At 39.8% G+C, this 16,767-nt stretch overlaps 2 protein-coding genes across 3 annotated transcripts in view; one reads left to right on the forward strand and one right to left on the reverse strand.

The window, feature by feature from the left end:
• PIK3R4 (phosphoinositide-3-kinase regulatory subunit 4) overlaps positions 1 to 4,005 on the forward strand; it is a 39,121-nt gene extending 35,116 nt beyond the window's left edge. For both annotated transcript variants that reach the window (XM_074945577.1, XM_074945578.1), the window contains exons 18-20: positions 254 to 342; positions 1,001 to 1,109; positions 2,657 to 4,005. In XM_074945577.1, coding sequence (XP_074801678.1) covers positions 254 to 342; positions 1,001 to 1,109; positions 2,657 to 2,827 — 369 coding nt within the window. In that variant the 3' untranslated portion in view covers positions 2,828 to 4,005. The remainder of the gene's footprint in view (positions 1 to 253; positions 343 to 1,000; positions 1,110 to 2,656) is intronic.
• COL6A6 (collagen type VI alpha 6 chain) overlaps positions 3,703 to 16,767 on the reverse strand; it is a 104,075-nt gene continuing 91,010 nt past the window's right edge. Inside the window, exons 35-38 of the mRNA XM_074945576.1 lie at positions 10,372 to 11,043; positions 8,342 to 8,438; positions 7,384 to 7,604; positions 3,703 to 5,716 (exon numbers count right to left, since the gene is read on the reverse strand). Of these exons, the coding sequence (XP_074801677.1) occupies positions 7,385 to 7,604; positions 8,342 to 8,438; positions 10,372 to 11,043 (989 nt within the window). The 3' untranslated portion in view covers positions 3,703 to 5,716; position 7,384. The remainder of the gene's footprint in view (positions 5,717 to 7,383; positions 7,605 to 8,341; positions 8,439 to 10,371; positions 11,044 to 16,767) is intronic.

Consider the following 16,767-nt stretch of genomic DNA (forward strand, 5'->3'; position numbering starts at 1 on the left):
AGGTGGTGGAATCCACTTCCTTACAAGTTTTTAAGGTCAGGCTTGACAAAGCCCTGGCTGGGATGATTTAATTGGGGATTGGTCCTGCTTTGAGCAAGGGGGTTGGACTAGATGACCTCCTGAGGTCCCTTCCAACCCTGATATTCTATGATTCGATGCCGGTCTTGTTTTGTGAAGCATGGCAACATAAATTAGTAATTTAGTACAAAAATGTTTTTGGAGATAGTAACATGTTTGCATTTTCCCCCATTAGCCTTCGCCTCACAGTGTTCATGGAATATACTGTAGTCCTGCAGATGGAAATCCCATCTTACTGACTGCAGGTTCAGACATGAAAATAAGGTAAAAATAGTCTGAGGAATCTCTTTAGATTTTTTTAAAACCCATCACATCTTTAGTGAACCATCTGCAAATAGTGAACCTATTACTACTAACCCACCCCCTCACAGTGCAAGCTTAGAAGTTTGTGAAATTGAATGTTCGCTTTTTCCACAGTCAAGAGAGCTGTGCTCTCTGTTCTATTCCTCGTTGCTGCTGCCTGTTATATCAGGCCAGGGTTTTTAACTTCCCGCATCTCACTTTTCCCATCTGCAAAACTGAAATAATACCCACCTTTTGTAAAGTGTTTGATATGCTATGCTGGAAGCAGCAGTTAGTGATGCCTTGTGAGTAAATGTGATATTAGCTTTGATTTTCCATATTTATAACCTATAACTCTTCCCCTCAATAAAAAGAAAAGGAGGACTTGTGTCACCTTAGAGACTAAAGGTGCCACAAGTCCTCCTTCTCTTTTTACGGATACAGACTAACATGGCTGCTACTCTGAAATCTTCCATTCAATGTTTCTGTAAAGTGTGGGCTAACTGAATTTTACCTTAAGGGCAAGAAGGCTCTTACACAATCGTAGTGAGGTTTAAGCAGCATTAAGCATTTATCATGTATGTTTGTTTGTTTTTTGGGTTGTGTGTGTTTTGGTTTTGTTTGTTTTTTCCTCTCTTAGGTTTTGGGAAATGGCTTATCCTGAGAGATCGTACATTGTTGCAGGAAGTGCTACTTGCCCATCTGTATCCTACTACAGGAAGATAATTGAAGGCACAGAGGTGGTTCAGGTATCCTGTTCGGTTTTTGTTTTTATGGCCTGTCCAGGCCAGAGTTCAAGTTACACCAGTATGATGGTAGGGATGCTCTCATTGCTAGCACCTGTGCCTTCCCTCTTCTCTGGATCGAGGATTTCAGTCAGTGAGTTACATTTTAGAGGCAGAACTTGCTTTTGACAAACAATACCACCAGATAGTATTCAGTGGGGGAAGCCTGATACCTTGGGATGATTATCATGCACATTGTAGGGAGAGTGGTCACTTTGGATAAGCTATTACCAGCAGGAGAGTGAGTTTGTGTGTGTGTGTTGTTTTTTTTTTTGGGGGGGGGGGGTGAGAGAACCTGGATTTGTGCTGGAAATGGCCCACCTTGATTATCATACACATTGTAAAGAGAGTGGTCACTTTGGATGGGCTATTACCAGCAGGAGAGTGGGGTGGGAGGAGGTATTGTTTCATGGTCTCTGTGTATATAATGTCTTCTGCAGTTTCCACAGTATGCATCGGATGAAGTGAGCTGTAGCTCACGAAAGCTTATGCTCAAATAAATTGGTTAGTCTCTGAGGTGCCACAAGTACTCCTTTTCTTTTTGTGATCCTGAAACTCAGTGATTTAACAATTTAATATTTTGGCTTGCCCGTCACTGAGGCATTTCCACTGCCGACTGTCACCCAGTTAGTGCGGAATTTGTCCAGCAGTTAGAAGTTGAGTCCTGTATTAGTTATTTATGCAATGCTGTAAGTACACTTTAATTATGCCATAAGGAACAAATAAATGGAGCACAACTTAAACCATATCAGAAAAGTAAAAGAATGTTTTCATTTCAGAATTCTGCTGCGATTGTGTCCCTCAAAGTGACCTTTGGTACTTGCAGCTTTACTGATTTAAATATGGCATTGTAATGTTTTGTACTGATTATTTAACTGAATAAATGCTATTTTAGAAACTTCTTCTAAGGAGGCATTTTTACATATTTCCTTAATATGTAAAATCAGTTGCCAAGGGTTTTTTTTTTTTTTTTTTTTTTTTTAAAATAGAATTTCATCCCTGTATGCCAATTTTGAGATAATTTTCCCTTATGGAAAAGTCCTATACAATTAGGACAAAACTGGTTGAATTCTCTAGAGATTACTATAAAAATCTGTAGAATTTGAATATATCCTTTCTATAAAGTTGAACATAAATGATATCCCTGCTACAGAACTGTTCGTTAAAACATTCTAGATGAACTAGGATTTTTCCATGAGGACAACTAAGCATACATTTTCTCTTTTTAGCTTTTCCTTTACTGAAGTTGTAATGAGTTTGGCACACCAAATGTTTCCCTAATCACTAGTACAGAATTATGACTTCAGTGCAGAATCAAGAAGCTAGATGGTGAATGAAGAGGGCTCTTACCCCCACCCTCTTCAGTAATAGGAGGAGAACTTCTGGCAAAAGACAACTTATGTTGATTTTTTTTAATGGTCTTTCTACTTTGCCAGAGTATGAAACATCATCTTTTAAATGTATGTAATTTTGCATACTTGTTTTATTTTAATACTTCCCCTCTCAAACAGGAAATTCAAAACAAGCAGAAGATGGGCCCCACAGATGAGACCCCTCGTCGCGGACCAGAGTCTCTACCAGTTGGACACCATGATATCATCACAGATATTGCTACTTTCCAGACTACTCAAGGGTTTATAGTAACTGCATCAAGAGATGGAATTGTTAAAGTATGGAAGTAAAAGTTGCACTAGTATATAGTATGTAAATATTTGTAACAAAGAATAGTACTATACTGATTTTGAAGAATACGAAGGTGACCATACATCAATCACTATGGTTATTAAAGCTTGTTTAAAGGCCCTTGGAGTTATCATATTACAGCTGCTTGGTTTCTGTAGCACTTTCTGAAAGTAACAAGCAGAAGCTGTTTATGAAGAAATTAATGTTTAGCCTTGTGGTAACCATACTATTCTTCAGGAACCTATGAGAAAATAGCTTATGAAATCTCATGTTGCAGATTATAAACATAATGAAAGCTGCTGACTCCTACATAAACAGTATTTATGAAGTCTGACTTTTTTTACGTTGGATCTGGAAGAAGAGTGAAAGAATTTGTTGCACTAATGTCCATGTATACTCTGATGAATATACAGTTAATAGAGAATAAACTCCATTTGAGCTTACTTGTACAGTAGTTTGTCTGCAATATCTATTGTCCCTTTACGTCTATGGTGTGCTGAACCTTGAAACCTGCCAGGCTTCTGCTTGCAGGCAAATGTCATTTATTTGAGCATGTTACATAAGAGGATTGAAAGCCCAATGGTATTGTGCAGGGAAAAAAATATTTAAGCACTTCTTGCTACTCTCCCCCCCCGCTGTAAATGAACGTATAAGCCACAGAATGAGTGATGCATAATGTTTTCTTATTCCATTATACACTTTTTCTTGCACAAAACAGATACGATTGTTATATCCAGGCAGCAGGAAGTTTTTAGGTACATCATGAGCAGGCAATTTAGTCTCTTGTATGTAAGTAATGCCTTGTAAAGGAACAAGAATCTCCCATCATGATCACTGCATCGTGTCTTATTCTTAACACGGAAGGCTTGATGGGAATAGCACTGAGTATTATTTTTAGCTATTATGATCACATGAAACAAGACACCATCTGAAGTTTCAGGTAGATAGTTTAATTGGTACCATGACATGTTGCATAACATGCATTAAAGCTCAGTATAATGCCACCATAGTGACAGAAGGTACATTTTACAAACTGTCCCCATACAGTTTTTAAATGTCTTTCACCAATTAGAGGTAACAGATACATTTTTTGAAAAAGAAAAAAAAAAAACCCGAGGCAAGCATGGCAACTTCAAAACTAGAAGGGTGAAACCACTAACCAGATCTGAACTCCGTATGCAATATGTGCATGTGACTCTTAGAAATAATGCATAGTATTTTGTACTGTAACCCCAAATTATTTGTTTCATTCTCTTGAGAGAAGTCTTGTTGACTTCAACAGTGCTAGTTGGAGGGACATGAGGATCTGAATTTTGTGTTGCCAGACAACAGTGACAGTTTCAGCAAATCTCTTTTCAGTTCCTAATGTCAAGGTACTGTTGTTTGCGCACTCACTCACTCAGCAGTACCTCTTTTTCCTAAAAAAGGTAATTCTCAGGTGTAGGCTTAAGTCAGAAGAATGTAAAATATTTTTTATACTAATCTCTAGACCAAAAACTGGTCTAAATTGCAAAGAATTTGGGATCTGTAGCTTTGAACAATGACTACCAGGCGTGCTTATTACTGTGAAGGGTCACCTATGCCTGGTCATAAGAGTTTGAGAAATGGGACTTTTGTTCCTTGGAGTGCACAGATATTCAAAGCCTGATCCCACTAAAGCCAGTGGTGTATATCCCCAGGGACTTGAGTGGTTTTGTTTAGATTTTAAAATTTTCCTTTTTGGAATAAGATACACAGAAAAAAATATATTTAACCAATATCTCTTCTCTTCCACAATTGGCACAACATAATTCTAGGTTCAAGAGTTTACTCCAAGAGTAACTAGCAACGCTTCAGTAATATGGGAAGGATAGTTTGATGGGCTCACTACCTGCTTAAAGTACTTAACGTCCCAGTTAAAACGCAATGAGCTACTGTATATGTATGCTGTCTATTTTTAGATGTCTGTGTACTAACACTGAAATGAAGCTTTGTAAATGTACAACAAACCTGGATGTTGCAATGTTTTTGGTGACTATTTGACATCACATCAGTCTGAAACTTGGTATATTGTGGCATATGAAACTAAATTTCATTTAGCAACTTAACACCTGTAAAAGGACCATCAGCAGCCAGTCTGCTTGGTTTCCATCAAAACTTATGATGGAATAGAGACATTCCATGGAATCGACATTTTCTGATGGAAAAAACTTACATGGGGAAGTATTTTTTACAAGCCCTATGCTTATGACCTTGGTTTTTTTTGTTTTAAAGCAGACTAGATGCTCCATGTTAAAGAGACACTGTTCTTTTAGAGTGCCCCTTGGTCTAAAGGAAGTAATTCAGTCACCAATTGCACAGTTACTCTACCTGGAAAAGCACAGCAATGACTAATAAGCCTTCTTCCTATCTTTACAAAATGCAACTTACACCTGTAAAAGGAGTATGGAAAATAAAGTTTCACTGAGAAGAATTTGCAGTGCATTGAAAGAGGAGAGTGTCACACACATTCATGCCTCAATTCTTGCCAGCCAACTCCAACAAAGCACAACTGACCTGGAGACTAGACAGTTCCTCAAGGGCCTGACCCTGTTAATTTCCAAGTGCCCTCACCTTCCACTCAAGTGATGGGGAGTTGAGCACAATCAGTACTATACTGGAGCAGATCCTACGTGCATAGGGATAGATATATTCAAGTTTAACATATACTCTTGTCCATTTTTCAAGGAATAAATGGATTCTGTATCTGACAGATCATGTCCACATTTCTTCCATGATTTCCACCAATAAACCATTGTAGGAGGCAGAAATGGGAATTTTTACAGGTCAGAACCGTGCAGCAGTTAGTTTCTTCAGCCCAGTGCCATATTTAACCATTTCATTGTTTAAAACGCTTTGGTTCCAGCCATCTATAAAACAAAAACCCAAAGTGCCCTTTCTTTAGGATGAGACTGTCCATACAGAGGACTGAAACAAGACTTGTTTTCAATACCATTGCTTTTCTTTTCCCCCTACAAGCCTTGTATTAAAGGTAGAGTGTATCTTTTCAAACCAGTGACTGATGGCCAAATCTTGGCCTCTTGCCACAGCCCGAGCACGTGCTGTGGCGCCTCTCCAAAAGGCCAGGATGGGAACAAATCTCGAGCCAGCTGATGGAGCCAGTCTTTCCTCAGCCAGGAGGAGCAGCAAGATGGCCAGATGCAGTGGCTCTATTAGTGCCCTCACTTCTCCCTCAGACTGAGCCCAGTCCCCCCCAAACGACATATACTGCTTCTGCAGTTGCCAGAAGCGTGGAATTATGGGTAGGCTTTCCACCTCTGAGAACAAAACCAATGGACTAGATCCATCATGGGGATAGGGGAGATGTCTGAGGATGTGAACAAGCGCTACACAGCAAAAGAGCATCTAAAACTAATAAGATCAGAGAAAGCTGATGCACGTGTGCTGCATAGTAGAGATGCAGTTGCAAGTGTGCATCCATTCAATCCCCATCACAACAGTACCTGACACTGCACTCCAGGGAAATCTCTACAGCTATTTTCAAAGGATATGCAAGGGCCATAAAGGAAACAAAAATATTTCAGAAACACATCACTCAGAGCGGTGGATGTGCAGTACCTCTGAAAATTAGGTCACTTATTTAGGTGCTTAACTTCAGGCAGCCAACTTAGAAAATGTGAGCCTTAACCTCTGTGGGCTTCTGTTTCCCCATCCATCAATAGGAGATCAGTCTTTGCTCCTGTAGAGCATTTTAGACCCGCAGATGAAATGTGCTGTGTAAGTGCTAAGCACTGTAGTTAAGGGAGCTTGAAAGCAGTAGTGAATGCTAGCCATTTGCTTTTCAATTTGCTAGATATTTTACAAGAATATTTTTATTTCCACTTCTTCTAACTGCCATAATATTTATCCATGAGCCTTTATATGCAGCTCTCTTCACAGCATTCTGAGAACAGAATGTGCTGATGACCGATAAACTCTGTAGTGGCTGCAGATCCAACCAAAATCCTCGTTGGGTTTATAATACAGGAGCCTAGGAATTCTTGCTTTGTATTATTTGAACACGATCGTGATTAATATTAATCAAAACAGTTCAGGTGGACCAGGTCTTAAGATTTTACGGAGGGTGCTTGTTTCAGTGAGAATATTGGGGCTTGGGGTAATTGGAGGCCGTGGGTGAGCCACATAAGAGGCTCATGTTGGGAAAGAGCCACAGGAGGGCAACTAAGAGGATCACGTGTAGCTGAAGTTAGCTTAGAATGGGCCTGAAGCCATGAAACAGCTCTGTGCTTTGAGGCTACCTGACGGAGAAAGCGAGTGGCAACAGGAAATTCTGACTTGTGTAGGGGTCCTCTTCCTGTCATGCTGGTGCGGACTCAGTGAGTCTACAGAGGGCAGAAAAGAGGTTAGTTTGATGGCAGGAAGAGGAGGAGGCGACAGAGAAGAGCTGGTATATTTGGCTCCTTTCCCTCAGCTGAATTGTCTAAGGAGGGTGTGAAGTCATCCATAGGGTTCCAAAGGTTAAAATGTCCACCCTGCTCAGTGAGGTTTATGCAGACATCCCCCTTCCTTTCCTTACCTCAGACATAACTCACGTTATCTTTCCTTCCGTTAGTTTTGGCAGCATTCTCCATTACGTCTGTAGTTACCATGGACTGACGTGTAGTGCTGGCAAAACCGTTGGTGTTTAGAGAACCATCACTTATGTCATCCTGGAACATTAGTGTTGCATGCCCAGAAACAGCGTATTCAGCATCAGCTATGGCATCAGCTCCCGACCAACTGTCATCTATGATAGCACTGGGAATAAAAGAACAGGAAACATTTTGTCCTGGCAGGAGGACTCAAAAATAGCTGGTATTTGCTAACTTGCTCTATTTCAATGTCTGCCCTTTTCCTTATGTTCAAGTCTTAACTCAACCTCTCAGGAACAGAGGTATTCAGATTTCAATAAGGGCTCGTCTTCACGATTTGTAGCAAGCTGGGGTATGAATCTACCCTGCCCTGCAGTAGGTATCTGTGTAGACCCTGCTGCTGTGCACTAGTGCACTTAGAGAGTAGCTGAAAGCACCTAAGGAACTGTTAGTGTGCCGCAGCAGGCTAGTGAAGGTCAGATTTACACCACAGCCTGCTGCAAACTAAATGTTCAGGTGGACAAGCCCTAAGAGCTGAAACCATATGTACCCCCAAATCAACCAACCATTGGTGTTGGGGCAGGTGGTGCTTTGCACAAATGAGCTCTGCAGGACAAACAGCAATCAGGCAGGAGGAGAATTTTGTATCTCATTTTAATAAGTTTTAAAATCTTTGTTACAATTCTGTAGTTTTTAATTTTTTTTTTAAAATGACTGATAATTTTGATGGCAGAACATGAAATTACTGCCCAGCATAACTACTCACATGCATAAAGTGAAGCACATCTGTGAGCGTTTGCAGGTTCAGGGCCTTTGGTAGGAATCCCTACCCAGGAGAACTAGGTGCTCTCATCAATTTGCCCATATATAACAAGTCATCATAAAATAAGTGTCTGGACTCACACATGTTCTTGGCCCCTTCGTGCGTATTCTGGTTTCTGAGAGCCAGCTCTGGTACAACTTCTCCTGAGCTGTACTGGTGGATATTTGTTGATTGCACCTGTCAAGAAAACAAGACATAGTAACAAAACGTACCAACTCAATGCAATTTGAAAGAGTTTTCACTCAATTTTTCCTCTTCTGCCCCCACGTATCTTCATTCACCCAGCAGGGTTGTACTAAAGACTGAAAGCAGTAAGACAAATTACTGTCAGAGCTTGCAAGGGCTTATTCTCAGCTTGATGGTATTTCTGTTTGATGTAACACAATAACTTTTGGATGTCACAGCCAAGCGATTCCAAAATCTCAGGGAATGGTCAAGACATAAGAACAGCCATACTGTTCAGTATGACAGGTCAGACAAAAGGTCCATCTAGCCCAGTATCCTGTCTTCTGACAGAGGCCAATGCCAGGTGCCCCAGAGGGAATGAACAGAGCAGACAACCACCAAGTGATCCATTCCCCGCCACCCACTCCCAGCCTCTGGCAAGCAGAGCCTAGAGACACCATCCCTGTCCATCCTGGCTAATAGCCATTGATGGACCTATCCTCCATGGATTTATCTAGGCATCAGTGGGAAGAGTTCTATTGATTTTGGTGAAAATTGGAAGGGGGGGGAATGACACATAGCCCCTGGCATCTGATTGTAGACCTAGAAGCTTCAAGCACCTCTATAATTGTCTACAAATCAAAGAACTACTTGATGGCTGCCATTAACGCTTTCTATCATAACACCCACCCCCATCTCAGCTCTGCCCATCCTCCCAATTCAGTTTTAAAATACTGACGAGAGAGACAGAGAGAGAGAGAGAGAATCAGAACAGTGGCATGGGGGCACATGCAGCCCCTGAGATGAGAGCTCCTGGTATGAAGGAGGGGGATTGCAGGGAGTTTCTGAAATAGGATGGTGGTACACAGGGCTCCTGTGTGAAGGGTGGAGGAATGCAAGAAGCTCCTGGTGTGGGTAATGTGCTTGGCCTACAGAAGTAACAAGTGGGCAGCTCTCTAGTATGCTTAACCTTTAAAAGTAATGTTGATACATTAATTACCACATTTCTTATAGTTCACTGGTTCAATAAGAGAATGAGAACAGGCCTATTGGCAAACTCAGTTTAAATACCTTCTGTTTCTTTATGCATAGGCACCATTGTTTAGACACATTCACACCATAATGCTATTACAAGCTATGATTAGTTTATAGTATATTTGTTCTCTCACCCTTGCAATTCAGTCCTTCTCAAAGGCTTACTTTTGCCTAGGGATCTAAAAATAATTCAAAATTTGTCTATGTTAAGGTAAGGACTTCAGGATGATTGTCCAATTATGCTTTGAAGTCTCCTCCAGTATCATTCCATCAATGAGTCTACAAGGGCTGCTGTGATGTGTAAGCAGCATAGATTGTACTAAATACATCCCCCATCTGCAGGTTCTTCTGATGTTTAGTCAAGTGATCCAAGAACACAACAACCCTTCTGACGTATCACTGTGTTGATCTACTACTAGGTCAGCGTTTTTTTCCTGTTTATTGAATAAATGGAAGGCCCAGGGAACTGATAATAGGATATCAAGCCCTCAGCCTAGGTCACTGGTCCAAACTGTGGCAGAAGCTAGAAGTGACCTAAAGTCACTGCCATCTGATAGTTATTAGGTGGTCTATGTGAAATAAGGTTGGTGGCCTTAGTTCAATTCCTAGTAGAGAGATTTCCCCATCATAAAACCTATTGAGATCACCAGTGTTGATAGTCTTATTAGACAGCCCTAGGAATGAACAAGCATGGAATTGAACCACTCTTTCACCCCTTAAGTATTTAAGTTGATCCACTGAGGACAGAACTGAGGGACTTTGGAATGGGAAACTTGCATTGAAGTCTCCATGCTAAACACATTTGTAAATCTATGGAAGACTAATGTCCAAGGTTATCAACCTAACCTCTTTCATGAGTTGCTGGACATTCACTGAAGAACAATGAAACAGCATTAACATAATAACTTACGCCTGAGGAGATGCACAAACGGTTTCATAAACCTCACTACATATTCAAGTTCAGGCTTGTGAACTCTGCCCAGCTGAACCAAATGATGTTCCAGGGGAATACTAGCCAGCTCTTCCAATTCTTTGTCATTATATACATGTCCTAATGAAATTACAAACAGAGCATATCCTTGGCACTTGGCTCTCAGAGATGCCTTCTTTAATATTTCTTTGTCCCACTGACTTGTTTCTCCAGCAGATATAACAATGATAGCCTTGTGTTGTCTGGCGCGGGGTGCAGTTAAGAAAACATTATCAATTGTCCACTGTATGGCATGGCCAAGAGCAGCTGCTCCATTCAGCTGTTGAACAGATTGTTGGATATGTCTTTTCATTAATGGTCTACTGCTGTAGGCAACAAAGTCAAACTCTTTCTTTACAGGGCTCCTCCCTGGGCGGGGTTTGAATCCTGGTGGAGCATGGCTCACCACAGCCACCCTATCACCTGTGGAAGAAGTCTCTGGCTGAGAGGAAATGTTAAAGTTATCAAGTACTCTGCTCAAGAAGTTTTTCACGTTCTCAAATTCGGCACCACTCATTTTCTGTGAGCTATCCAAAATGAAAGCAGCATCCACATATGCTGGTGGTGATTGGTATCTGCTGCGTTCACAAAACTCATCTGGTTTACATTTGTCTGCAAACAAACAAAAAATTAGTTTGTACTTCTCTTTTTAAGAAACTGAAAGTGTGACAAGAGAAACGGCGTCTGAGCTCTCAGTTCTGGAGAGGATTAAAGAGCCTAAGCTTAAAGTATTAACAACAGTCTACCACCTCTGTGAAAGTTATGTATAATTAAAATCAGAAAGCTAAGGGATGGATCCTTTGAAATAATCTGCTCCACACAAGATTCAGCCTTATTACTAGGGCTGTCAAGTAATCACAGTAAACTCACGCAATTAACAAAAAAAATTAATCGTGATTAAAGAAATTAATCAGGATTAATCGCAGTTTTAATCACATTGTTAAACAATAGAATATCAATTGAAATTTATTAAATATGTTGGATGTTTTTCTACATTTTCATATATACTGTATTGTGTTATAATTGAAATCAGTGTATATTATTTTTGATTACAAAGATTTGCACTGTAAAAATGATAAATGAAATAGTATTTTTCAGTTTACCTCATTCAAGTACTGTAGTAAAATCTCTTTGTTGTTAATGTAGATCTTTTTTGTTACATAACTGCACTCAAAAGCAATGTAAAACTTCAGAGCCTACAAGTCCACTCAGTCCTACTTCTTGTTCAGCCAATCGCTTGTTTACATGAGAGAATGCTTCCCTCTTCTTATTTACAATGTCACCAGAAAGTGAGAACAGGCATTTGCATGGCATGTTTGTATCTGGCATGGCAAGGTATTTACCTGCCAGATATGCTAAACATTCGTATGTCCCTTCATGCTTTGGCCACCATTCCAGAGGACATGCTTCCATGCTGATGATGCTCGTTAAAAAAACAATGCATTAATTATATTTGTGACTGAACTGCATGTCTCCTACTGTGTTTTACCTGCATTCTGCCATATATTTCATATTATAGCAGTCTCGGATGATGACCCAGCACATGTTGTTCATTTTAAGAACACTTTCACTGCAGATTTCACAAAACACAAAGAAGGTACTCATGTGAAATTACTAAAGATAGCTACAGCATTCGACCCAAGGTTTAAGAATCTGAAGTGCTTTCCAAAACCTGAGAGGAACAAGGTATGGAGCATGCTTTCAGGTGTCTTAAAAGAGCAACACACCGATGCGGAAGCTACAGAACTTGAACCATCAAAAAAGAAAAGCAGCCTTCTGCTGGTGGCATCTGACTCAGATAATGAAAACAAACACGTGTTGGTCCGCACTGCTTTGGATTGTTATCGAGCAGAACCCATCATCAGCATGGACGCATGTCCCCTGGAATGGTGTTTGAAGAATGAAGGGACATATGAATCGTTAGTGCATCTGGCACGTAAATATCTTGCAACACCAGCTACAACAGTGCCACGATAACGCGTGTTCTCATTTTCAGGTGACATTGTAAACAAGAAGCAGGCAGCATTATCTCCTGCAAATGTAAACAAACTTGTTTGTCTGAGTAACTGGCTGAACAAGAAGTAGGACTGAGTGGACTTGCAGGTTCTAAAATTTTCATTGTTTTATTTTTGAATGCAGTTATTTTTTTACATAATTCTACATTTGTAAGTTCAACTTTCATGATAAAGAGATTGCACTACAGTACTTGTGAACTGAAAAATACTATTTCTTTTGGGCTTTTTTACAGTACAAATACTTGTAATCAAAAATTAATATAAAGTGAGCTTTGTATTCTGTGTTGTAATTGAAATCGATATATTTGAAAATGTAGAAAACGTCCAAAAATATTTAAATGGTATTCTATTATTGTTCAACAGTGCAATTAATTGTGAATAATTTTTTTAATTGCTTGACAGCCCTACTTATTACATTAAAAATCCCTCCCATTCATTTGTTTTAGGAGACTGGTGACATTTGTGGCATTATTTACTTTGATGCAAATTTAGAGCCAGAAACAACTTTGTACTACATATAAATATCCCTAAAACACAATATTCTAAAAACATTTATCACAGTACTGAGAAATATGTAAGGAACTGTTCAGATGTTACAATGACCAAATATACATTGGAATTCTACTAGCAATTATCACTGAATTCTTATTTGGGAAAACATGTATATTTACTGGCATTGAATGAGAAATAACTAAAAGGAGAAATTTCTTTGTTGAAAGAATACCACTCTGAGGCCTGGGCTACAGTAGGTGGGGGGTGTTCGAACTAAGATACGCAACTTCAGCTACATTATTCGCCTAGCTGAAGTTGAAGTACCTTAGTTCGACTTACCTGGCCGTCCTCATAGCGGTGAGTCGACCGCAGTGGCTCCCCTGTAGACTCCGCTTACTCCTTCTGCCAAGGTGGAGTACAGGTGTCGATTCAGGGATCGATTTATCGCGTCTAGACGAGACGTGATAAATCGATCCCCGATAGATCGATCACTACCCGCTGGATGGGCGGGTAGTGAAGACATACCCTGAGTGTTCCAATGAGCACTCTGGGTGCTCCAATGAGCACTCTGGGTGCAATGTTCTATGTAGATTTCCACATTTCGATCATGCTGGATGCTGCACACCACCCCTAAAGGCTTAAAGGTGCTTATATACCAAATTCCAAACCACCAAGAAATCTGAAGTGCCCCTTAATCTGTCTTCTTTCCAATGGAATAGTCAGTTATTCCACTGACAAGACATGCACATTGAAAACTGCTGTAACACACCTCCTACAATGTCTTTATTCATTATAGAAAAGCATTATAAAATACCATACTATGTATGAAGGCAGGTGTGTTGCTTCGGTCACACTGAGTCGTGTGTGTATGCTCTGCTATTTCATGCAGTTTACTTTTTCCAAGGACGATTCTAGGACCAGATTGTCCTTAGCCCTAATGTGAATACACAGATTGTGGAAGGCACACGGAACATCCTATGCAAGGGCCAGGGCCCATCATGATCGCTGCATTCAGGGAATGCAGGGATTGCTCTCTCCCTGCATCCCCAAAGTTGCAAATCAGCCCAAAAGTGGTGAGAGGGGTAAGGAGGAATCAGGGCCATGGGCCCACTTCCTATCCATGCCTGACTGGACAGGCTGCCTGATTCCAAGGGATGGTACAATTTGCACACTTGCCCTTCTGGCTAGGGAGCTCTGTCGATCAAGGGCGCTAGTGGCCTCCAGCAATGTAGTACTCTAGCTTCTGAGGCCAAAACCACCCCTGAGCTTCCTCTGGGAGGATATGCATTGCCCCCTGTGAGGATCCAAGCACATGGCAACTTTATTAGAATTTTAGCAAATGCTGCAACCTTCCTTAGTTGCTCATGCACTCTCATTAAGGGTAATTTTTAAAAGTGCTGCTCAGCCTTTCAGCATAGCTCGCAGGTTTTTCAATTCAATGCAGGCCCCTTCCCTTGAAGTTCTGTGGACACTACTTTGGAACCTCTGACCTAGAGGAAGTTGTACTACACAGTCTGGGGCACTGGAAGAGCTGCCCAGCCTGGATGCTTCCTCTGGAAGCTGGAAACATTGCTTGTTTCAATTAAATTAACGGACCCGAGTTGACAGGAAAATTAAATCAACTACATTTTATTTTTATTTACCAAACTAGACATTGACCCTGGATTCCAAATAGCAGAAGAACTTCTTACATGGACAGAAATATTTACTAGGTTACTAAACTGAAAGTAATTTTGCAGTTTAGCAATACAACAGATGAAGCATTTGAAGGATTTAAACATTTTTATTAGGGCTGTCAAGCGATTAAAAAAATCAATCATGTGATTAATTGCTCTGTTAAGAATAGAATACCATTTATTTAAATATTTTTGGATGTTTTCTACATTTTCAAATATATTGATTTCAATTACAACACAGATTACAAAGTGTACAGTGCTCACTTTATATTTATTTTTTATTACAAATATTTGCACTGTAAAAAAAAGTATTTTTAAATTCATCTAATACAAGTACTGTAGTGCAATCTCGATCATGAAAGTTAAACTTACAAATGTAGAATTATGTACAAAAAAATAACTGCACTCAAAAACAAAACAATGTAAAACTTTAGAGCCTACAAGTCCATTCAGTCCTATTTCTTCAGCCAATTGCTCAGACAAACAAGTCTGTTTACATTTTCAGGAGATAATCATAGAATCATCGAACTGCAAGGGACCTCGAGAGGTCATCTAGTTCAGTCCCCTACACTCAAGGCAGGACCAGTAGACCATCCCTGACAGGTGTTTGTCCAACCTGCTCTTAAAAATCCCCAATGATGGAGATTCCACAAACCTCCCTAGGCAATTTATTCCAGTGCTTAACAACTCTGACAGCTAGGAAGTTTTTCCTAATGTCCAACCTAAACTGTTTCTTGTTTACAATGTCACCTGAAAGTGAGAATAGGTGTTCTCATGGCACTGTTATAGCCAGTGTCGTAAGGTATTTATGTGCCAGAGGTGGTAAAGATTCATATGTCCCTTCATACTTCGCCCACCATTCCAGAATACATGCTTCCATGCTAATGAACAGTTCTGCTCAATAACAATCCAAAGCAGTGCGGACTGATGCACGTTCATTTTCATCATCTGAGTCCGATGCCACCAACAAAAGGTTGATTTTCTTTTTTGGTGGTTTGGGTTCTGTAGTTTCCGCATCAGAGTGTTGCTCTTTTAAGACTTCTGAAAACATGCTCCATACCTTGTTCCTCTCAGATTTTGGAAGGTACTTCAGATTCTTAAACCTTGGGTCAAGTGCTTTAGCTATCTTTAGAAATCTCACATAGGTACCTTCTTTGCATTTTGTGAAATCTGCAGTGAAAGTGTTCTTAAAATGAATGTGTGCTGGGTCATCATCCAAGACTACTATAATATGAAATATATGGCAGAATGCAGGTAAAACAGAGCAGGAGACATACAATTCTCCCTCAAGGAGTTCAGTCACAAATTTAATGCATTATTTTTTTAACAAGCATCATTGGCATGGAAACACGTCCTCTGGAATGGTGGCGAAAGCATGAAGGTGCATATGAATGGTTAGCATATCTGGCACATAAATATCTTGAACAGTGCCATGAGAACACCTGTTCTCATTTTCAGGTGACATTGTAAATAAAAAGCAGGAAGCATTATGTCCCGTAAAAGTAAACAAATTTGTTTGTCTTGGTGATTGGCTGAACAAGAAGTAGGACTGAGTGGACTTGTAGGCTCTAAAGATTTATTACATTGTTTTGTTTTTTAGTGCAGTTATATAACCAAAAAAAATCTACATTTGTAAGTTGCACTTTCACTATAGAGATTGCACTATAGTACTTGTATGAGGTTAATTGAAAATTACTATTTCTTTTATCATTTTTACAGTGCAAATATTTGTAATAATAATATAAAGTGAACACTATACACTTTGCCTTCTGTGTTGTAAACTGAAATAAAATATTTGAAAATGTTGAAAAACATCCAAAATATTTAATACATTTCGATTGGTATTCTATTGTTTAACAGTGTGATTAAAACTGTGATTAAATCACAATTATTTTTTGAGTTAATTGCGTGAGTTAAGTGCCATTAATCGACAGCCCTAATTTTTAGGTATTCGAGTATATTTCCTCCTAAGAAAAACTTGGCAACACAGATAGTTGAGGTAAGCAGTTGCTTGTAAATCATGATCAACATGCTACTCCTTAAAAAGTTCCCTCCTTTTAGGGATTAACTTGTGAAGAACAAATAGAGCCAGAAAATTCAGCTGTGGTTATTTGAAACACCAATGTCTTTGCCTAAATGCTTTTGCCAGTCTC

The sequence above is a fragment of the Natator depressus genome, chromosome 2 (genome assembly GCF_965152275.1).
Source record: "Natator depressus isolate rNatDep1 chromosome 2, rNatDep2.hap1, whole genome shotgun sequence".
Lineage (NCBI taxonomy): Eukaryota > Metazoa > Chordata > Testudines > Cheloniidae > Natator > Natator depressus.